This window comes from Sebastes umbrosus, chromosome 17 (assembly GCF_015220745.1).
Source record: "Sebastes umbrosus isolate fSebUmb1 chromosome 17, fSebUmb1.pri, whole genome shotgun sequence".
NCBI classification, from domain to species: Eukaryota; Metazoa; Chordata; class Actinopteri; order Perciformes; family Sebastidae; genus Sebastes; species Sebastes umbrosus.
In genome coordinates, this window is record NC_051285.1 from 8,702,919 (window position 1) to 8,727,639 (window position 24,721).

The 24,721-nt window shown below is 41.0% G+C and overlaps 1 protein-coding gene across 1 annotated transcript in view; it reads left to right on the plus strand.

Annotated features, from left to right (window-relative positions):
* Positions 1-24,721, plus strand: part of pdlim4 (PDZ and LIM domain 4) — a 52,116-nt gene that overhangs the window by 848 nt on the left and 26,547 nt on the right. The window contains exons 2-3 of the mRNA XM_037748590.1: positions 9,613-9,764; positions 22,510-22,591. Of these exons, the coding sequence (XP_037604518.1) occupies positions 9,613-9,764; positions 22,510-22,591 (234 nt within the window). The remainder of the gene's footprint in view (positions 1-9,612; positions 9,765-22,509; positions 22,592-24,721) is intronic.

Consider the following 24,721-nt stretch of genomic DNA (forward strand, 5'->3'; position numbering starts at 1 on the left):
TACTTAATCGTAAATAAGAGGTCGCTATTACCCCTAATAACAGCAGCCTATTTAAGTGTATGAACAGGAGCTTTACTCTCTAAGCTGACAGACGATGCCGTCTAATTCCTGGCAGCTAAAGTTGCCAGGACAATTTAGTGAGTCATTGCAAATTGGCTGACCTTTAAGCTTTCTCTATCAGAAAGAAAACAAAACAATATGGTGATATACAACTGTATCAATATCAAGTAAATGACATACATACTGAATGTATAGATAATGCCATTTAAAGTCATTTTTTCCAAATTGTAACCAGGTGTTAGTGACCTCAGGTGGTAGTCAGACAGTCACATAGTCACAAATAGATGCAGGTAATGTCATGATTACTGTTTTATTGCATGTGTTATTTATTTATTTATTTTTATTTAAAAAGGGTCCCCATTAGCTGATACCAATGGCACCAGCTAGTCTTCCTGGGGTCCGAAATCAAGTACTTTACATCTATCACATACATACTATATATACAACATCATCACAATATTTGATTTATTTCAAATATTTTCTTACACTCCTAGGAGCTAGTAGTGAAAGTAGTGGTATAGTGTTCATGAACTTTCCTGACCCTCAGAATATGGGTCAAGAGTCCTGGCAGAGGATCTGGCAGTAGCCAATAGTTCATCCCGGCCAGGGTAAACACAGCCCGGTCCTGCTGCCTGCAGGGCTTCATGCAGAAGGAGGAAGGGGGGGGGGGTGCTGACATTTGTTTTTCATCAGAGCTCATTGGTGCTGCTGAGGGATTCCAGGTGTTGTGCTCAGCTGTATCACCAGCCCCTAACCGGCCCTTTAACTACAGGGCCCTAGCACTTCAAGCCAGAGGTGTAATTTTTAGATTTATGGCGGGCGAACCCCTGAAGGTCACCTGAAGTGCTCTCTGCTTTTACCACTGTATCCCTAAGTTGGGATGCGATGGTGAGGCACTTCAACTCACAGTCTGTGCAAACTAAGTTGAAAGTCTTCACAGTTAGGTTTGTGGTTTCAACATTAAAGAGTTGCTAGCTTTCATGGCACCTTTGCTTCTTGAGAGCCACCTTTTGCAATTTGAGACATTTCTGTGGATAGAGCGTTCCCTTCATACTTGATCTTCATGTTTGTCTCTTCGCGGAGTAAAGTTTCCAACCGAGACCATGCCCGAGACCAGAATTCATTTGGAAAAAAAGGAAAAAGTTGCGGTTTCAATATCAGTGATTTAACAATTTCTGAATTTTGCCATTCCAGCCTGTGCATACTTGCATGACTGCCAATGTGGAAACCATGGCATCCATGCACAGGGAAGTCTTTGCATTGTGAACGTTGCGTAACTCAGCGATGATGGCGTCAGTGAAAATAATTGCAGGTTACACTTCACAGACAGTTGCATAGCAGAGATGGCAATAAAAACCAACACTGACATGCAATACAGTAATAGGGAGTTTCGACTAATTCCTAAATCTTGGCTTGAAAATTCGGGAAGGAAGCAGCTGGTGAGATGCAAGCATATTTATCAAAATATGTAATGTCGGAGGCATAAATACACACAGAGTTCTGGCAGCAAGACCCAGCATTACACCACCTCCCGAGGACTTTGCTTTCTACCAGCTATATTACAGAGCAGTTCAGGGTCCAAATGTAGTCACATGCTCTGAAACATCAGCTGACAGCACAAAATGTGTTTTACTGGCAGAACTCGCTAATTGTTTTTATCCTGGTATCTTAATACGCCGGTTTACATGAGTGAATAAATCACAATTAAATTCAGGGAGAAGTGATAAAAAAAAGATAGAAATGGTGGGAAAGGAATCCTCTTGCCTCACCTCATGGGAGCTGGTCGCATTCTGGGTTTTGAAGCACGCTGTGATTCACTGCTGCTGATATACTGGAGGGTTTCCTAAACTTGCTATTCATCACATGCTTGCAACATTCTTGCCGTACAGTGCATATGCCCAAGACGGCAATTACAATGTGTTGAATGGTGACGCAGAGAGAAATACGTGGAGGGAGAGAGAGAGAGTGTTTGTGAGAAGCATAGTTTATGTTGTATAGTATTTAAAATGCCTCTTCGGGGGGCACTCTCTGAAGGTTGTAACAGCGTCTGCTGGCTTTGTATAACTAGAGGAGATAAGGTTAAACACTAAATGCTAGACCTTTTGCAGTATTTTACGTAATCCTTCCAATCGTACCTCTGGTTTGCACAATTGACAGATCTCCTCCCCTCTTCCCCCGTGTCCTTAAAAGGGAACGCCATGAAACACCTGCATTTGGAGACAGTGAAAGTTGTAAATACCAGAGAACAAGTTCTGATGGCAGCAGCTGGTTTCTCCCTTAAGGTGATAATGTCCCAGGATAAGCCCATTAGTCCACTGCCAGACCATTAAGTCCCAGCCAATGACGTGTCTGCTTGACTCTGGAAACATTTGCCCTGATAATGTGTGTGTGTGCAGTCACAGTGGTAGGTTGTTAAATGGCTTTGTGTGCATGAGAGAGAACGAGTGGCAGAGAAACAGAGACATAATAAAATCACCGATGTAACTGCTGAAGCATTTAGAGAGGATACGTTGGATATGACAGCTGCGGTATAAGCCTTTTTGTAAATATGTGTCAAACCACGTCTAGGCAGGAGGTGACGCAGGACACTTGTCAATCCCGCCGACTGGCAAACAATCGTCTTCTGAACGGGAATTCACAACTGAGTGTTCAAAAATGATCCGAACAGTGCGCAGCTTCCCTTTCGACACCTTTATACTGCATGCTGCTGCGTGGTCTGTCTTGTCTGTCCACGCAAGGTGGGAAATTGTCAGCGTAGCTTTCAGACAACTACTGCTGCTGCATTTAGAGGGTTGTTTTGCACAGGCCACATTCTTGAAATTGCATTTTTTTTTTGTGATTGTTTAATTAATCATTTAGTTTATGAAAAATGTCCATCCAAATTTCCCAACCCCCAAAGTGACATCTTCAAATTATTTGTTTTATCCAACCTGCAGTCCAAAACCCAAAGTTTATAATGATATAAAAGCAGAGGAAAGCAACAATTCCTCTCATTCCTAAATCAAATATATTCAGTTTATCATCACATAAGACAAAGGAAAGAAGCAAATCCCCATAATTTAAAAACTGAAATCAGGGAATGCTTGGAATTTTTGCTTGTAAAATTACTTTAACAATGAATCCATTGTCTAAATAGTTGCTCATTGACTTAAGTGTTTCAGCTCTACCCACAGGGAATGAGATAAACACCTGTCACCTGCCAGATAACAGGGTAAATGTTGGCTCAGGTCACCTGCCACCATTGTGGATGGGTTTTCCTTGTATTAAGAAATATTATTTTAAAAGCAATTATCTAAGTTATAAATAGTCAGGGATTATATTACATGATATTGGCCTATTCCATATTACTGTCTGGTACCCCTGACTCAGTTTTTACAATTCTAAAGCATAGACCCTGTCTACCCACCACAAAGACATAATATATAAAAAAAGAACTTCGTAAAGATCTATATAGTAACTGTTTTATTACACCATCTGTTGCTCATTGTATACATTATCTTACCGCTTTCCATCTGAACGTGATCAAAGTCTAATCTGATACATTTTCAGAGTAGGATAAACTGGAATTTATCTTCAAACAATACTGACATGCCCATATGTACATTAAGGGGTTATTGATCGCTGTAATCATTCCTCTTGTCCATACTGGCCGGTGACCTCAAAGAGATCCTTTCTTTAAGTGATTAAGTGATGGAAACAAACGATTACAGAGACCAAAAAGTCTTTCAATGTACATATGGGCATGTGAGTTTTGTTTTGACACAACCTTGAGGAAAATGTGAACCTATCCTTTAAGAAATAAACGAGAAAGAGAGATAGAGAAAGTCGGAGTCGGAAAAATCCTTTTCATCTGTCTTCTGGTTATGGAATTTCTGGATTTTGATAGAGTTCAAAGAAAAGCTTTTAGTCATATCAAGTCATGCCGTTTCATGTTTGTTAAGCTCACAGTGCATGCATTAACAACAAATTATATCTTAGATTGAATCAGCAGTTATACATCCAATGAACTCCGTGTCCTTTGCACCCTTTTAATCTCTCAAAGTGTACTTCTGTTCAACTCCGCCACATACCAGAGACAGGACATGTGACCTGAAGCCACATGGGTTGCTGCTGGTTATAATAGTCAGCTTTAGGCAGCTCTGCTTCTCCAGATGCTACGACCTGCAACTTCTGAGCAAAAGATAACAGATGGTGCTCTCCAAGAATTTCCTGTTGTCGGTGAAGCTGTGTAGCGCTCCTGAAGCAGTATATGAGCAGGAGAACAATGCAAGTCCTTGGGATGTTGCTGAGCTTTTCCTGCTCATCTGCTTATCTGATGCATGAAGCGGAGTCTCCGTGATTGATGTTAACACGGGGATGTGTGAGCAGTGCCGTGAAGATGAGCAGATTTCTGGTCTTTTAAGTACAGTAATTACAGTTTTAAGTATGAAGACCATGTGGAGAAAAAAACGCGTGCTCTGATTCTTAGTGCATTCATTATATTTAAGCACCCTGCAGTTCGACGCTATATCTTCTCTTGCGGTATGAAGTGATTCTTGAATTATGTGCTTTTCCTTGTGAGCTTTCCTGTCGTCTTAGCCGACTTGTATTTCCACAAACATGTGTTTGTTTCGATGTATTTGCTGTATCCCAAGTATCTAAAATATTACTCTTGAGACGCTCTTAGGAAACTCCTTAGGGGAAACGTGCAAAGAAACAGTCTGAATCATTACTAATCTGATTACAAATCATATTTAAAGGGGTTGGTACTCACTTTTCGATGAGTAATATCGTGCTCATTCTGGACGTACACAAACGCATTACAGACTGTCATCAATTTCAAGTGACTCTCCCGTTTGCTTGTGTTCTCATTAAACCCCCACATATGAAATCATCAGCTGCAGTACCGGTCTTAACAGGTTCAGTCTCTTGATAGTCACACACCAGTCAGAACCTCACACCCGAGTCTATGTAATGGCTTTCCAGAGTGTCACCAAGGTCATATCCATGGTTATATTGTTATGGTTATCGCAGGTCCAACAAGCAAACAAAGGATTTTGACACGTTGCCAGCAGCAATTACTCTGTGTGTTGCTGAGACGTACGACTCGGTGTGCTCCCACCCAGCAGAACTTTTCTATAAAGTTTCCCTTGAATTAAATGAATGCTGACTTATCCTACAACTACAAGAGTTTCTACTAATCTAATATTAAAGTTGCCGTACTAATTTAAAGTGTCCTTACAGAAGCTCGGAGTATTAGATCCTGTCATGATCTGCTCTGCTCTAAAGGTAGATTTTTCAGGAACTAAGGCACTCTTAATTGTACTGTATGGCTTCGATCTCAGACACAAACAATGATGACACGGCAGTTGACTTTGCCCTGAGGCGGACGTGTCGATGAAGCTTTAACACATTCACTACAGTACACTAACACAAACATTCGCACACATTCATTCTTTTCTTTGTCGTCCGTTTCACGCTCCAGCAAACAAAAAAAACACGAGTGCCCACAGTGAAACCACAACTCCAGCACACACTCATCAGGCCTCAGCGTGCCACATGATGACTCTCTGTGACATGAGGCTGTCATTTGCTAACCGCTCTATCTGCTAGCAATTAACTATGTCACTGTTTGTGGAGCAGCCCCTTATGGAAACAACGCAACCGTTTAGATTGCCCAACAACCAGTGAAGCTGCCGTTTGCGCCATCACCATCAAATCCATCGTCTTACGTGACCTTATCTCAGTCGAGTAAATTAAGCAATGAATTTTTCTGTTAGCAGCAAGATTGATTTATATAATTTTTAGCTCTCATTTTGTCATCAGTAACAAAAAGCATCCCCTTTTTGTTGCTGAAAGTAGGTTTATTGGGTGAAAATTCATCCCATATGATCTTAAGTTGCTATTCAAAGCAAAGTTGGATCATGTTATTGAATTTATTCTCTCTTTTCTTCCCTTCCGCAGTGGTCCTATAACCACTTCACATATATTCAAAACAGCTTTTGTTTCCATCCTCTGCCTCGGCCAAGACAACTTTATTATCTGTAGTCACACACTGTTTGTTTTCAGACGACTGTCATCTCTCATTTTTGAGTTTTATTCTTATTTTGGCCAATAACACGAAGCCAGTAGAAGTGGATCACTCAGATGATGTTAATACCAGTGGTTTCATGTAAGAAGACAACAAGACTCGGTCAAAGGCGAGGACACTAGGGGACATGCTGCTCCACGCAACTGGCCGTCCAAGCTCTGACGTACCCTATCGTTAAATGCACCTGATTGGTCCCTGGTTTTCTGCTCGCCGTTTCAAACATGGTGGCCTTTCTTGTAAACTTTCTGTTATTCCGTCTAAACAATCCACCAAAATCTACTTTTGAAAATATTTTAAGAGAGAAATAGGTGATGCCACTGGTGAGTCTTGTTTCATTTTAGAGCTAGATCGCCTAGTTTGACAGCATGGTCCAAGTTTCATGAGCCGGACGCGTTGCGCTGTACGGGCTTATTTGCATAAAGGACCGTTCCCCGCCTTTTCATTTTGAAAGAGCAACAGCCAATGAGGAAACTCCAACGCTCGGCCGACCAATCGTGTATCTTCATCACTCACTCAGTGACAGACTTTTGAGTTTGTAGGGCTGATCCCTCTGCGGTCCAGCCAAAAATAAAACGTTAAGGGTAAAAAATATAATGTTTGTATGGTCTTCAAAGCCACTTGCCCAAGCCATAGATTGAGTAAAAACCTAATTAGAAAATTATACTCATCTTTAAAGCTCTGTAGAGTTAAGCCCTTACATCACACTGCATCCGCAATGTAAATATAGCAGATTGTGATTATGTCTGAACCACGTAACTCTACACCCTCCTTATATTTCCTTGCAGACGGGAATGTTTGTCCTCTAGTAACGACCTCAGTCCTGCCATTGTGGCACTTGGCATACCACTGTGTGTGTGTGTGTGTGTGTGTGTGTGTGTGATTCATACACTGCTATTCATGGCCTGACCCTGAGGTGATCTAAGTCACTGTGTGTGTGTGTTTGGGGGGTGCATGAACTTCGGCCCACTATGACACAGCCAAGGCACAAACCCAAGACACAAACATAAACATTTAAAATGCATTCTCACCGTGGAGGTTGCGCAGAATGGTGTGGGTAAACTATAACCTCCAGTTAGTGACTGTCAACACTGACAAATAAGAATCAGTTACTCTTCTCCATCCCCCCAAAAAAACTTTATTCATGCTTTTGCATCTTTAAAAGACTCCATCTGTAACTCACCTTCGATTATACCATGCTTAGTTGTGTAGTTTATGTCAGATTTCCATCAATGCAGTACGTAGTAAAGTGAGTTAACTTTCCCTGTGATTCACACACACATACATTTCCCACAATGCCCCCCTGACCTCTCAGTTTACCGGAACTGAGTCAGGGGCTTGGGGGCGGTCAGAGGCTGTAAATTAGGAATTCCACATCTGAACCACACGACTCAGCTATTAGCGCTTCATGGAGCGTGAACTTGTGTGCGTTTGCTTTTAAAACGCTCTTCCCAGTTAGCGAGGCTGCTTCTCTTGCGCAAGCAGATCCTCTCTCGATTCATTATTCCAGACATACATAACTTAATTTATCTTGGATTAGATTACTAATATCTGCTGGAGAAGTAAGAGTTATTTCAACACAAGTTGTCAGCGTTCCAGAAACAATACATCTTAATGCGCAGCTGTCAAAGGTAAAAGGCTTTCCAAGATGTTGTGCACGGGGTCAGGCAGTGGGCGCTCAAAGAGAGGCATCCACTTCAAAAACTTGGACGACAGGATAAAGATTAATCACCGACACTTGACATGCAAGGCCTTCATTAACAGGACGGTCACCCTAAATCTTCTGTTCCCTGTGTGTTTATGGATGCAGGTCGTCATTTTAACCTTTTAGCTCTGAGGCATGCTACAAAGGGCTGGAATCTGAAAACCTACCTGATTGAGATCTGTGGTAAAAGTTTAGCTTTTTATTTATTTATTTACTTATTTGGTGATGATGAAACAATTAGTAGATAATTATGTCCATCCACAGAAAATTAATCTGCAACTATGATAATCGAATGATCATTTAAGTATTTTTTAAAAGCAAAAATGTCAAAACTTTGAAGGTTTCAGCCTTTCAAATGTGATTATTTGATGCTTTTCTCTGTTTTATATAATTGAAAATTGAATTTCTTTGCGTGTTGGACTTTTGATCAGTCAAAACAAGCATCTGAAGACATCAATTTAAGCTCTGGGAAATTGTGATGGACATTTTTTTTTTACCATTTTATGGACGATAGGATTCATCGAGAAAAAAATTCGAACAGCTGTTGCCAGTTTAATAAACTTTACTTAACAGTAAATCAATATTGATTCTCTCTTCTCTACTCTCAATATGAAAGTGTCACAAATTCTTGCAGTTAAAATTCCTCCTTAAACTGTGACTATAGCAATTGCGTCCAGCTGCAGAAAATCTTCTCCCATTTAATGGTCGGAAAAAAATGCAGTCAAACTAATACTCATGCATGTCATAGCCTGACAGCACATGGAGCGCACAAAGAAGACCGGAGACATGCTGACAATTGTTCGCATTTTATTACACTTTTGTTTCATGGCTAGTAAAGAGTATTTTTTTCTCTGCAGCTTGCCGCCATATGACAGTGACTGTTTTACTGTGGATGTCTTGGTTTCATGATGGATGATTTGATTGGTAGTTTCTTCTTATTTATGTCAGCCAAACCCAGTCAGAGGCAGGCCTGGAAATAGCAGGGACATTTGTGTGTGTGTGTGTGTGTGTGTAATAATGGAAAATTGTTATCATATGTTACTTAGTGTGTCTGTGAAGGTGAAACACACCCACCTTCCCCTCCTCACCCCTCTGCCTCCCTGTGGGGCTCAGATGTCCGCCGACCGGAGTGTTTCTGGAATAATAAGGGATCACAGAGAGGAACCTGCTCACTGTCCAGCGGCTCAAAGATAATCCTCAAAAATTAAAGCGATGTGGACATAATGTTTTACAAGATCAGAACGGTCCAAGTTACAAATCAGAGAAAGCTACAAGAACATATTGAGCAGATGTTTGTGAATGAATCTAACATTACACAGAGACAGTTGTTAACGTTCAAGGTTCAAATGCAAACTCTGCACTTGAAATGAAACACCGAGGGTTTAGTCTGATGCAATTGCTGAGTGATCATAAAATTGGACATTGTTATTTTTTGACAAAATTTCAAAAGGCCAGGCATGTTAAAGTGTTCCAGTACTTTCCGAATATTTCACCACCTCCCAAACTCTGAGTGGCCTCTCACTTCCCAGTGTCGTTGTTGCTGGCTTTTGAAAACGTAAACCTAGAGTGCTGCCCAAGGCAATATCACATAAATCAAAAGAGAGCTTGCTTTTGTTGAATTTGGCCTCCGTAGTGACACTCCCTCGCATATACTCTTTTTCTTTCTTTTTTTTTTGTCTTTCTTCCTCACTGACAGTTTGACACCACTTATAACAGCTCTTTCTTTTCTTTCCTTGGGTGTGCTTGGATGGCTGTGTGTGTGTGTGAATGTTTTCTTTAGGTAACACCAGGCAGCAAGGCGGCCCAAGGTGACCTGTGTCCAGGCGACACCATCTTGGCTATCAATGGCGACAGCACGGAGATCATGACACACATGGAGGCTCAGAACAGGATCAAAACCTGCATTCAGCAGCTCACACTCAACATCAGCAGGTATGGAAACACAAGATTTTGATCTATATCAAACAGCATCCTGACAAGCAACCTCTAGCGGTCATGTTAGCGTGACGTTGCTTATAGTGCCACAAACACACTTAACGAGGGCGTCGGGATGAATCACACAATGTGTCTGAGACCTTGGTCAGTTTTGGTTAATTTGAATTATAATCAAGATCTTTTAGTTGCCTAAAAGAGGAATTCCAGTCTGATTACAGTTGTTGGGGAGTACAACTGCAGTTGTGAAAAAAATTGTATGACGCTTTTTGTGGCTTCTGAAGGAGCTGTGCGAAATCTGATAAATTGCCTCAAGTGATGTCACTCGAGTCACTGTCAGTTGGGACTGAAGACTACAAAGTTAGAAAAGTTTTCTCATAATTGTTCGTAGCTATACCTACGAAAAGTAATGCATTGTATTTTGTGTTTATCCCACAAGATCAATTTGTATGTAATCCACATCATTGGCAACCAGGAAGCATAGAGAGCGGAAGGATGACTTTCGTCTAAGAGACCACTGTTCGTCTCCCGTGTGAAACCAGATGTCAACGTTGATTTATTTGTCACGTAACTTCCGTACTTAAGTTATGCCACTTCTGTAGTTATTTTAACCCAAACCACGATCCTTTCCTAAACATAACCAAGTAGTTTTCTTGCCTTAACCTAACCAAGTTATTTCCTGTGAAGACAGACGTTTATTTTGAAAAGTCTGTATGCACGTAACAAGCAAACATCTCACTGTATTGAAGAAGACTTGAAACTAGCGATTGAGACCATAAACTCATGTTTACAATGTTTACTGAGGTAATAAATCAAGTCAGAAGTAGGCTCATTTTCTCATAAACTTTTATACAATCAGACTTCTTTTTGCAACCAGAGGAGTTGCCCCCTGCTGGCTATTAGAAAGAATGCAAGTTTAAGGCACTTCAGCATTGGCTTCACTTCTCAGACCCGGAGGTTGCCCACTGAGATTTTTTGAAAGGCTCTGACACACACACACATGTACTATATTTGTTTATACTCAAAATTTTAACCATACTTTAAATGAGATATAGCTACCTTGCATGATCCGTTTACTACATCATTAGTACGTACTGTAGTAATTGCTTGCAGACTTATTATTTATGGGCGCTTGTTTCTTCAGAATACGTGACAAACTGTACATTCAGCCCATTTTCCACAGAGGATGGCTGGTGGGAATTATGACGTTCAGAATAATTGGAAGTCAGGAAACGTTACAAACATTAGTCACTTGCTAATCAGTCGTCACTGCTTTGACCCTTAGCAGAGGCCGCTTATGGTTTTTGCTTTTAGGCTCATTAAGTGAACTGAGATGAAAAACGTGACTGTTTTTTTATGACTAAGGTCATTTACTGCCTCGCGTCCAGGAACACATATTGTTTCTATTTCTGGCGGGTCTGTTCAGCTCGGCACAGTCGAGTCATACGGACGTATGACAGGTTTACGGCAGCTTAAATGATCGACTCTCTGCTCCTATAGTGCGCTGTCAAAGTCAATGAGGCTTGTGTATATATGTGAGTCAGACGGTGACCTTTTGAAATGGACTTCACAGCTCGATATTGTGCATTTTACCAGTTCACGAGGTGGAAAATTAGCTTCAACTCCTCAGCATCATTTTGAGGCTGAGTATGTGAGGATGGATGAGTTGGCCTTTAGCGGAGGACAGGAGCAACATGTTTCTGTCAACATAGCCGAGCGGAAATCATCCATCTAAACAGTTAATGAGAGAGAGAGAGAGAGGGAGGGTGGGGGGGATAACCAAGGAAAAACTGAAATGGCAGTTGTTCCCCACATTTCTATTAGATGGTTACCGCCAGAGTACTGGAAAGTGCAGAGCAAATCTGGCAACCTCTGAATCCCGTCCTCTCAGATGAAGAACACTGTGTGGTTTCAGCCTCAGTTACAACTGGTGTTTCAGCTCTCTCCTTTTAGGGCAGCAGACAACAGCGTCTCTCTCCCGTAATGGTTTTGAGCGTTGCAGATTCAGTGGAAATAAGAATCACTCTCTGAGCAATCAGACCCATCAGATCAGTAAAGATTCACACATGCAGGAACTCCAAATTCAGACAGAGAAACACGTTTTCTCTCTCTCTCTCTCTTTGCACTGTATTTGTGTTTTATAGTATGCACTCGAGCGTGCAACTGCCCTCCCTTTCCCCACTGCCTGTAGTAGAAGCCATCCATCCATATGTCAAGCTCAGCGGCTGAGCGTTAAGTGGTTTGTCCACATAGGGATAGTAAATTTATTTAAGGATACATAAAGTAGTATTCAGCGCGCAAAGACCGGGGGAGCTCCTCTGCAGCTGCGGGAGCACAAAAAGGGCACTCCTTCGCTTAAACACTTGCACCCTAATGCACCCAAATTCAACTTAAATGTCCCTTTAAGTAGTCAAAGTTGTTGGAGAAAGTAATTTAGTGTGATAAAAAGCAGGAGCACTTCAGAGTGATGGATCCATTAGTTGATGTTTAGCTTCACATGAATTCTTCACTTCATTGGAGCTCTCTCACATTTATACTGACTGACATATTCAAACTTAAGATGACGTTTTTATGGCTACACCGAAGTGGACAATCAAAGACTTCTTGTGCATCATTTTTCACACATTTTCCATGCAGTTTTAGGTCAACATATTGTTTGTGGAAACCTTCGGATCTTGACCAAAATCAGTTCAAATTCGGTGACTTTAGGACTAAATCATAACCACAAGTAAACATAGTCATGCTGTTCATCAACCCCCTTAATTTTCCATTTAAACTGACAAGATAGCAACACAGCAGAGGCAGAACAAGGCAAGCTGCTGGTATGTGACCTTTCCGCAGTATATTGCTTGAATAATTACAGTCTGAACTGCCCTGCTGCTGGACAGGAGGACGGTCAGGCATTCACCTTTGGCTCCAGAGCACAGCGCTGAAATGAACTGCTGGTGAAGGGCAGGGAAGACAGAGCAACAGGGGTTCAAGCTTAAGAAAAAAAAAAAGAGAATTAAAAATATGGATATGAATGTTTAGGACAGCAGACAAATAAGAGTGTTAAATATAAAATATAAAAAGAGAAAGAACAACAATTGTAGACAGAGACTAAGACAGAGAGAGGGAAGTTGAAGCCAAGTAGAGGAGCGGTGAATCAGACAGACCAAGTGAGAAATCCACATGGGCCTCCAATGATGTTTTACAGACAACATTTTCTGCGGGGTGCATTGCTGGAAAATCAATTACACAGACAACACAGTGACTGCGTTTGAATGCTCACCAGTATTCCACTGTTATTCAATATAACAATATTCTGAATTTGATACGGGTCATGTAAACAGCATATTCTGTTTGGATATCCTGAATTTGGCCTTACTTACTGGCAGTTTGCGACACACAGACTCTTGCCTTGTTTATTGGCAGCTTATGTCCAAAAGAAAAGCCCACATTTCAGGTCAGAAGGAGAAACACATCTACTTTTAAACATTATGAGAGACTTGGATATCAACAGGTTTGTGGAATATTAATTTTCATTAGCCATATAAACAGCTTATATTGTCTTTTTTAGAATAAGGGCAAAAATTGGAATACTCTGTGCCTGTAAAGGTAGTCCGTGAAGCTCAGAGTTGAGTTCCTCTCCCTGAGATAGAGGACATGCATCACCACAAGTTTTGAAATAATGCTTAAATATTCCTGCTGGACGTTATGGAAAAAGGAGATGAAGGGACGAGACTTTCCCACACACTCTTCCAAGTCAAAATATAAATCAAGGCTGGGTATGTGTTAAGTCTCATACCATTGTTCCAGGGGATTAAAGCGTTACATTTGGTGTCCTAAACATTAGGTGTGAGGTAGCTTTTTCCCAGGAAAACTGCTGCACAGGAAGTTGTGATAATAAACAGCAACGGTCACTATGATGGAGCAGACAAACAAAATAGAGCCACATTCATGGGCTCAAACTTCATCAACAGATAAAATAGGTCAGTGTTTTGGCTGCTATACTAATTAACCACTTCAATAAAATGCAAATAGTAAAATACATAAATATAAAAAGGCACAATAAATAACAACTGTTGGGCAGGCCTGGAAACGGTTCTCTCAGAAATCACATTGTCTGTGGTTGGTGAATGAAGTCCAAGCCCTGTGTTATTAATTATCCAGACAATGGGGATGTCATGTTTGTATGTAAAATATGTTATTTACTGAAGGAGATGTGAAATATAGGATGTAGAGTTTATTGGTAACACTCCTCAGTAGGGCTGTCACAGTCATGCATTTTAGTTGACAATTAATTGTAAAGTTGTAAAATGCTCAGACAGACACTTCAGATTTGTTGTTCGCAATGTAGTAATATCAACCCTGGACGCCCTGGACATGTTGATAGTGAGTTTACTGCGTCCCAAACACATTTTCTAGCATCCCCGGGACGACAGGACTCATTTTTTAAAACAAGTACTGTCACATTTTCAGAATTTTGGCATTGACTTGGTACTAAAGTATCAGTTCCTGTGACATCCACCTAATTCACTTTCTATTTGTTGCCACATTTGTAACCTTGGACTTTAAATTCCCTCGATTGTGGAATCTGACGATTATGCAAAATGATCGCGGTCAGCTCAAACAACCGCAATCAGGCGATTATGTAATAATTGCGACAGGCCTACTCCTCAGTTGCGGGCTCCAGGAATAACTGAGGATTATTTAATTGCAACCACTGATTCTGGAGTCAAAAGAAAAGAGAAAAAAATTGGGAGTGACTCAAAGAACTCACGCTGACACACTAGAAAATAATATTTGAGAGGAACCCAGTTCTCAGCCCTCATTAAAAGACTGCGCCATAAAATACTCCAAACAGTCCCGGAGTCACAGAGGCAGAAACAGGAGACCTGTAATTTTGTGTTGCTGCCGATGGACAAATATATGAGTCTACACGTCTGCTGCGAACCAAAATTACAGTACACTGGATGCATCTGAGCTTGAGGTCTTGTATAACACAAGAATGCTGCTTTGTAAAGTCTCCGCATTTATTACTTTTATAACCCCCGTCTTTCATAATTTCTATTACGGAGCATTCTGAAGAGCCCCGGGAAGCTTGTGAAAGCTGAGTAACAAATAAAGAAGCTTCATGAAAATTTGGGCCGGCAGCTATAGTTGTTTTTCCCTCAAAGAATGCTGTCGTTAAAGGAAAATACAAACCTTCAAATGCTCATATATTTTAGATATCATTAGCCTTTGCCTCCCAGAATTTGTGATTAATTGTCTTGTCTAATTTTTACTACAGACAGTAATAGTTCCAAAAATGTCATTCAGTAACCCAAGGAAAATTAGTCTGAGCTACCTACATTCAATTGAGTTTTATGTCATATACTTAATCAAAACACATCTTGTAGTTGCATTATATCCGGGGTAAATGAGGGTATGGAGACTACAGTACATACTCTTAGAGTTTGATATGATATTTTCTGTATATTTCTATAAGCTATTGCACTAAAATGTAACATTTGTTGTAAATAGTTGAGCTAGTTTTATCTATTCTAATGGCATGGCTCTTTGAATGGGAGTGTCACTTGGTCTGTCCACCACTGGTACAAATATCTTAACAATTCTTGGATGGATTATCACCAAATTTTCGACAGACATACAGGATTCCCAGACAATGATTCTTACTGACTTTGGTGATCCCCTGACCATTCCATCTAGCGCCACCATGAGGTTGACATTTGTGGTTTTGAGTGACATATCTTGACAACTATTGGATACATTTACGTGAAATTTGGCAGACATTTCTGTCCTCCTCAGGATGAATTGTTGTAACTTTGGTGATCCTCCTGGTGACTTTTCATCTAGCGTCGTCATCAGGTCAATTTAAAAAAAAAAAAAAAAAACTAATGTAAAGTTCTCCAACAATAACTGGAGGTAGGGCTGGGCAATATGACGATATATATTGTCAAAACGATATCAACATGTATATATTTTCTATATCGTTTCTATCGCAATATAGGCTAGGCCCATATTTATTTATTTTTTCTCTATGATTTCACTTAAAACTGTTATGTTCATTTTGCACTCAAGTTCTTAAAATGACAAAAAATACTCAGTACTTTTCATTTTCAAGTATTTAATTCACACAGAAGTATACAAAAATTACCAGAAAACATGCTATATCATAATATATACAGTATCGTTATCGAGATATTAAAAGACCTATATTGTGATAGAAGACTTTGGCTATATCCCCCAGCCCTAACTGGAGGGATGACCACCATTCTTCCAAAAGATATTCCCTCAGCTGTTATTCCCATGATGATGATGGTGGGGAGCGCTGTCTTAAACTCATCTGTCATTGGTGTTCAGTTGTGTTGAGATCTGAAATCTGAAGGCCATAGCAAATGGTTCACATCACTTTAATACTCCTCAAACCATTCAGTGAGCATCTTCATGCATTATGATTACTGTCATTTATTCCATTCATTTATCACCCAACTATATACCACACAAGAAGAAAATTGATGCAGAAATGGAACGTATAGTACATTACCAATAATGTTCTTGGGTGGATTTATAGTTTATAGTCACAGCGCTTAAGTGAGGAAAAAGATGAGAGAATAAAGGAAGCAAGTGAATTGAGAACGAAAGACAAAATAAGGAAAGCAAGACGAGGACAAGGAAGCAGAAAAAGAGCTGCTCTTAGGTCACCGCTTTTACCACAGCTTTCCATTTTCCATCAGGCCTCCCTGCTGATGCAGGCCTGTCAACGCTCCGCTGTGAGGTGAAACACCCTCGCGAGTTTCTGTTAGTTCCTGGCATCAGTGATGCTGTGTCGTCTCGTTGAGGAGGGAAAAATGGCGGCCACCCCCGCCACGCACGCTGTCCAAGTTCACTGTAATGTCAGAGGACCTGGACAAGACACACAAAACCCGTATTGGAGTGTGTCATGTCTGCTTTGCTTGGCTTTTATATCCTCAGACCTAAACAGTCTTTGAATATATGAACCAGCTGTGGAGGAAAACCTCTCTCCTCTATTTTCTCCTCCTCTTCCTTTGACCTCTTCATCGTCCCTGTAGCATTCTGCCATCTTCCCTATCCAAACCTAATTCCCACTCGACTCCTTCTTTTTATATCTCCTCTTCATCGCCCTCTCTTCCAACCTGCCTTCACCTCCCTGCAGTTTCCCTCCTTCTGCCAGAGCTCATAGGCGAAGGCCATGTGGTCGCAGAGGCCTGAGAGACAGATGACGGTGGTTTGGATGTGTTTCCACCGCTGGTCAGGCTGTTCGGAAAGAGTCCTGCTGGGGTGGCAAGTTAAATGTGCTGAGAAATGACTCATGATAGCTGAGCTGTGTATGTGTGTGTTACTCTGACTGTGTGTCTTGTTCTTGAATGCTTGTGAAGTAAGGACACCCTGCTGCTCTCGTCTCAATTTGACTTACTGTTGAAAAGAAAATTTAGGATTTAGGTCTCGGCTGGAACGAAGCTTTTGCTGCAGATGGTTTACAGTTTAAAGGGTCAGTTCACCCAAAATAACCCCAAAACATACATTTAAACATACTTATAGTTTCAGTTTTGTTTGCTCTGGGATTGTTTGCTTCTATACACCGATACAATGAGAGTGAATAGCGTTGGATTTGTGAAAAAATGACATTTAGAGAAACAGCGGCTTTCAGAAACAAAGTCCTGGTTAGTATGAATACATTCACAGACCTCACTTTAAAGAGTTTACATTGGAACTTTTATTATCTACTCATAATGTATATAGATTCACATCCACTGTATTGGGGCCACAGAAGAAGAAGAAGTAGATATTCCCATAAACCTTCGCACATAAAAACAAAACTATCTGGTTAACCACTATACACGTAATAAAACTTTTTTTTTTGTGATTTTGGTGAACTGAACTTTTAGAAACCTGGAAGGAATGATGTACAGTAAATCAAATCAAATAAATATAATAATAAATATAACAAAAGAGTGGTCGATCAAAATATCAAATAGGTCCAACGGTTCACTTACTAGCTTTTTCAGAACTTTTAACTGCATCTCACAGTCTTCATCAGTGACTGAAACTGGCTGAGTAGTAAAGTGTAAAAAGTTGGTAGAGTGACAGCAAGTGGTTGCATGAGACCAAAACCCTTGTCTCAGTCCAAAGATGGGAATGGCTTCCTTGAGCTTTATCCGCCCATCTAGATGGTCTGATCAAAAGCTACCTTTGAAGGTTGTTGTGTCACACAGTAGAAATATAATGTACTGATGAGGGTACAAGCAGTTATTGCTTGTTTAAAGGACCTTTTTCACAGTAGGTTAGGATTTGGATCAAGGTCTCAGTATTAATTTTAGGTGTGTTAAGGTTCAACGTATTCTGACAACGGTTTGTATGATGTTATACGAAAAAGTTATTCCTCCTTTTTTGTTCGTTTTCCTTCGTAGATCGACTTGGTTAGGATTAGGCAACAAAACTACTTAGTTAGGTTTAGGAAAAGGTCGTGGTTTGGCTTAAAATAACTCCAGAAGTGGCGTAACTTAAGTACGTCCGTTATCATCCCGACCTCCTCCCTACGTAGCGTTCGCCACTCTTTATATTTCCTGGTTCACGATTACATGATTACACACAAATTACATTTGTGGGACATACACGGATTACAGTGCATTACTTTTCGTAGGTATCTACGAACGGGGTATGAGAGCAGCCTGTAAGGTTAGACCTGCAGTAGTGAGGAGTTAGGCTAGGATGAGAGGTTTAGTTGATGTGTAATGCATGCGTGGGAAATGCAAATCTGCTCGTGATCTGGAGAGTAAAATCAGGGCACAGGGATTCAGGAGGAATCACAGAAAACAGGCAGAGAAAAGACAGAGTGGGACCGCTGGAGGATTGGCCCCTGCTGCCTCGCTTTGACTCGAGGACCTGTGACTCACAACTGAGGAATTATGCACGAGGCTGCATGGGACCAGAGGAACACAGGACTCCAGCTGGGACCAGGATAAAAAGAAAACCTCCAACGGACCCAACTCACACCCGCACCGCTGCCTTCTCCTCCCTCATCGCATCATTCCTCTCACGCTCTCCCAAGGTCTCTTTTTTGTGGTGGTTATAAATGCAACATCAATGGAGTTTGAGAGGCTGCGTTGCAGAAAGGGAGGATGGGGGGAGACCACAAACCTCCCTCCCTTTTGCTCTCTTGCATTGATCTTGTCATCACCCAGATGCAGATCTCTCCTAAGTGACCCCCCTTCAGGTCAGCAGATGAGACCCTCATGGCTCCTCTTTAAAAGGTGATTTTCTGCCTTCACTCCCCGAGGAGAACACATTTCAAATCTTCTCACGTTACAAAATAACAGAGGAGCTGCTCCAGTGGTCTCTGATGTATGATCAGGCTGAAACCGTCCTTTTTTTCTGATGGGTTTGACAGAGCGAGGCAACGAGGCAAGACTCTTCGGTGAACCCTGAAATGTTCCGCGATCAGCCGCATCTTAATTTGAGGGCACTTGGTTTTTTTCAGCCGCCTGTCCCATGCTCCTCCTCGAACATGGAGATCCTGTGCAGCCAAAGTAAACTCATCCACCGCTCCAAAAACCAGATTTCCCCAATCAGGAAATTAAACCTGGCAGGGGGAGGTCAGTCAAGCAAGGGAAAATATGACCAAAGGAAAGGATAGGAAAGTCGTCGTGATGACCTGAGACCTTCTGTTTCTTTCATTTTTAACCCCTTACTTTTATCTTTTTGTCTTTTACCTATTCGTATTCAGTGTGGCTTATGTTTTTCTTTTCCTTGCGCTTTCCTTTTATAATTCTAAAAGTACTTTTGGGGCCTATTATGTGATTTTTAAAGTTCCTTATGTGGCTATTTTAAAAAAAAAAAAAAAAAGTTTTTACCAAAATGAGAACACATGGGTCTAAATTTCACAAATGAGTTTTCCTTTTTTCTTTCACTTTTCCTTCCATTTGTCTGCATCCAATCGTGTTTGACATTGATGTATACAGTTAAGAGCAGAATGGGGAGCTGGTGGGCGAAAATCAAAGACGACACTTAAAGAATGAGCCTGGAACTATTCACCCCCGTCCTATTTATCATTGCGAATCTGTATTAAGAAAGAGCACAGATCTGTTCTCTCGGAGAACCCCCTTGCGTAGCGGCTAGACAAAGGAGGTGGAAGTAAAGACGAGATAAAACCACTCAGTCTGCAACTAGATGATCTGGTTAATATATCATCAAAGGTATTTCCAGGCTAGGAGGGAGTTTTACTGCTCGGACTAGATTTTTTTTACCAAGGATCAGGCAGAAAAACAGACCGAGGAAATGGGAAAGTAAAATGATTAGAGAAAGAAGAGGTCGAGAATAGAACAGGTTGATGAATGTGGAGCAACAGCAGGATCCTGATCTGTCGCAGACTGACTCAATACTGGAGGACGCACTAAAGTGGCAAACAGGAAATAACATTACAGTTCATTGTCCCTGACTAAACTGGTGTGCAGCAGATTGTTTCTGTCTGCTGTGCTTCTACATCTAAGCTTAATAACTGAAATAACAGCCAGGAGTTCAAACACTCATGTCTCAAGTGGAGTATATTTTAAATTTCAAGGACATAACTGACATCCCTCTTCAGACTGACCTACAGTATAATGAGTGCAGCAGTGTACTTCTGTAAATCCCAAGCTGGTCTGCCTCTCACAGTTTCCACTCACGCCTCGCCGTTCACATCTCCCATTATTATGGACGTATGCTAAATGTCCAAAATGTCATTTCAAATAGGCCACTTCAGACTTGAACTTTAACTCGTTTCAATAGGCTGTTTGTGCGGTAACCATCGTGACCAAACAATCTGACAACATGAAGGCTTTCTGACGGAGGAGGGGGGGTGTCATCCTACGCAGTCCACCAGACACTCGCCGCCTCATAAGAGCGCCCTTGATAGCAACACCTCCGTAGTTCATATCTGGAGCGTTGCCTCAGCTCAACCAGCCAACGCCGTGCCAGCTGCAGCCGGATGACCTCACCTCTTTAGACGTCAGCCAGAGTTAATGGTTTTCTCTGTGGATGGAGGTGTGAAAGATTAGAGGGAAGATGAGTGGAGAGAAGCACTTGCACAAAGACACCCCCTAGTTACCCTGCATGATGTCCTGGTGTTACCCTTTTGGAAGTTGGATGCCTTCCCAGTGAACAGCCAACGCCATGGCAACAAAAACCTCCCCAACCTGAAAGACCAAAGAATCCCCCTCAGATCTTTTTTTTGTTTGATATGTCGTGCAAACTGCCACCACTTCAACACGTAACTTGAAAGCGAAAGAGGAATGCAAGTGGACCGTTGAGGGATGCCGTTTGAGACTAATAACAATGTTTTATCAGCCTGAGAAATAAGTTGCACTCCATTAATTTCGCCGAAGCCTTTAATTCTCTGGAAAGAAATGATGTTCGTGCACAGTAGGCCCATTCTGCGGTGCTGTAAATCAGTGATTCTCAAAGTGGGGTACGTGGCACTCTGTCAGGGAGTCCGCAGAATAATTTACTTTAAATTATAAAATTGTGCAGTATCATTAAAAAGTGCATATCTACATATGGGGGACCATTTGTGTCAATAAAACAAGCATATTTTGTACCCAGGTTAGCTTTGGGCTAGGAGAAATAGAAGTAAAATCGTTATTTTTTTTAAATTGAAGCTCTTACTGTAAATCAGCTTTAAAGTGGTGAGTTTAAATATCTGGATTTATTAGGATTACATGTATGCCAGTCTTGCTACTGTTCATTTTCTGAAAGCTTTTAAGATCAATTACTTGAAATGTAGGCTGTAAAATGCTTTCAAGCTGAGTCCAAATGCAATTGGAATAAAATCATACTCTGTTTAAAAGTATATCAGTGGTATTAATATTCAATAACATTGCAAATTTCCCCGCTGGACTAATAAAGGATTATCTAATCTGATTTTAACATGATTCTAACTGAAATGTGTTTCCGTCTATCACTATGAAACACGTCTGGAGTATTTGGTTGAAGAGTTTTAGAATGCATATATGTGGCATCTAAGAGTGCAAATGGTAGTAAGCATTATGCGTAATTTGTGTTATGAAGAGGGGCTCCTTGGAAAACGTTCTCCCTGATAAGGGCTCCCTGGGCCCAAAAGCTTTGAGAACCCCTGCTGTAAATAATGTAGTTTATCATTGCTGCCAAAGCCATGCATTTTTTTTGTAAGGAAATGCAACTGGAGTCAATTACTGGTAATCTGAGCAGGAGTGGGTGAAGCCTCAGATACCAGTAATTCAGTTATCACTACTTTAGAAAAATCCATGGCCCAAAAACTGGATAGTTCATACGGTGGAGTTATGATGTGATGATGACTTTATCTTCGTACCAGTGGGAGGAGGCCGGAACGTAGCTTTCCTAATGTGAATACCTGCCAAATGTACAAACTACACATACATGCATACACATACAAAGCCACCAGTATATGATTTGTTAACTGCAGCTATGTGATAGTTTTGGCACATAAAGGGGACAGCAGTTAGAGGGATATCGTGTGACGCTCAATTCGTCATCTTTCCCACTTTACAGTAATTCTAAGAGGATTTAAGGGAATACTGTCTTTGCTTTCACTTTTTTTTTTCAGTCATTCCCACTCAGAAATAATTACACTTTATACACTGGATCTTCTGTGGAAAACCTGTCAGCAAAGAAAAAAAAAGTCATACAACTGCATGCTTCAACACCTGGGTGTTCGATGGCGCAAGATTTATCTGACTCTCTTCCTCTCATGGGTATTGTCTTTCAGGTCGGGCTCAGGAGACAGAGTGTGGTCGCCAACAGTTAGTGAAGATGGCAAGACGAGCCCTTACATGGAGCCTGACTCACAGGTAACCACTGTTTACTCTGGATTTACCCGAAGCACAAGCAACAAGGGGTTTTTCTTTGGATTTAAATTCACACCCACTGGGAAGCTGTCAGAACTGATCTGCTTGAATTTTTCCTACTGCCAACACAGAGTTTCAGTGTTCGGATTTCAGTCAGGTGTTGGCTGAAAAAATAGACTTCAAATTACTCACCACACCACAAATGAAGGAAAGAACTAATGGGTGAAGTTAGCTGGTGAAGTCTTTGGTTGGCTCATAGACCGCCATTTAATATGATTGTCTGTCTCTTCCTTAGTGGAAGTTGCTGGTTCCAAAAAATATTCCCATTTAAAAATGTTTATGTAACTCGTATTCTTAGAGTTACTTAAAATAGGAACATGTGACTCTCCTGGATAATGTAATGATCTTATAGGTTTATGTTACGACCGCCAGTTTTAATTATTTCAACTCTGTTTCTGAGAAACCATCCGTACGTTCCAGTACCCATACTACCATACTATTTAGTAGGCCAGAAAAAGATGTAGTTTGTCCCAATACATAGCATGCCAAATGCAGTATGTCAAAAATACCAGGATGTACATCTGATCACATTGTTCAGTATGCAAGCCTGCATGCTTTTCTGGCTATTCTGAACCACAATCCTCTGTGCAGCAGATATATGAACAAGAAGGTCAAAGTTCAAGGCGCAATGTTGACAAAGTAGTATGCATACTGCATGCAACAGTACATACTGTGTAAGGGCAGCTGCAGTATATACTAAAAGTAAAAAGAAAAACTATGCGATTTTGAACACAGCCCTTGTGTTGTTCATCAGTTTGGTATGGCGGATGTGTCTAAATACTACAATACCCATGAGCCTTAGCCAGCATTGCTATGGAGAACAAGCAAATCAGAGCGACAGCAAATTTCAAAAATTGTCAATAAAGTTGTGAATAAAATACAGCGCCGTAGTTGCTGATTTCATCCAAAATTGTGGCAGAGTTTTAAGATAGAGATGAGATGATTCTTGCAGAAATGCACCATGGGAGTTGTAGTTAACTTCTCCCCAAACAATTTTACCTTTTGACTTTTTCTCAAAGAACCCGACATTTCTAACGCAATTGTTAATCTGTTGTTCTGATGATTCAACCGGGAGAGTTTCATGCCCATCCGAGCCATGGAAGTGCTCCAATTTGCGCATAATATCGTCTATGGGAAAGTGAATGGGGATTTTTACTTCCAGAACCAGGGGCACCTGAAATAGCTCCTCGCAATTCTATAGGCTTTGATCTGAAGTGGTTTTAGAAGGTCAGTAATAATATTTTGTAAGGAAAACTTCTGATAGACAATATTTAGTCCATAATGTAGTTCATGTGACCATGATAAAGATTATTTAAAGACCCTTTAAATCCAATCAGATCAGTCAGTGTTGAGTTCACTCTGGATGAAACGTCAGCTAAATTTTTGACTTAACTATGACTATGACTCAGCAGCACATTTCTCTCGTTGGATTTCTGTTAAACTTGGTTTGTACTTTGAAATCTAATGCTTTGGATCAGGATCCTTTGCTACCTACCACGTCAGCCACATGAGAGGCTAATCCACATCTGGGGTCATAACTTAAAAGTGCAGTTCTCTGGGTGTGAGACCCAAGTCTTCTCACTCTGTTTATATCATAAACAGAATCCATGGCAACAGGCAACAACACTTGATCCCTAAATTGCATGTACACTATCATTCACATGATTATAAATGAGATAATGCATCCCACTGTTCACTGGAATGGTTTTGAAATAGTATCTTGATTGTTCTCCAGTCGTACGAGCTGCCAAACAGACATTCAAGGCATGATGAACTCTAGCAGATGATCTTTTCCAAGTTTTCCAGTGCTGGCAAGCCAACAGGTTTCTGAGCACAGAGAGAATAGGAGGTGTGTGTGCATGCACATATGCTGTGACTGTGTGACTGAAACAGACAGACAATGAGCATATTGTGGCTCAGACATGCGAGTGTCCATTCATCAAGTATTGTATTGTGGTAGCTGTGAAGTCGGGACTGATATATCTCTCAGCCCTCGCTGTGGCAGGGTCTCCTTGTCTAAAAAAAGGGTGGAATAGACACACAAAGAGCTGAAGTGAAATCTATATGTTCACT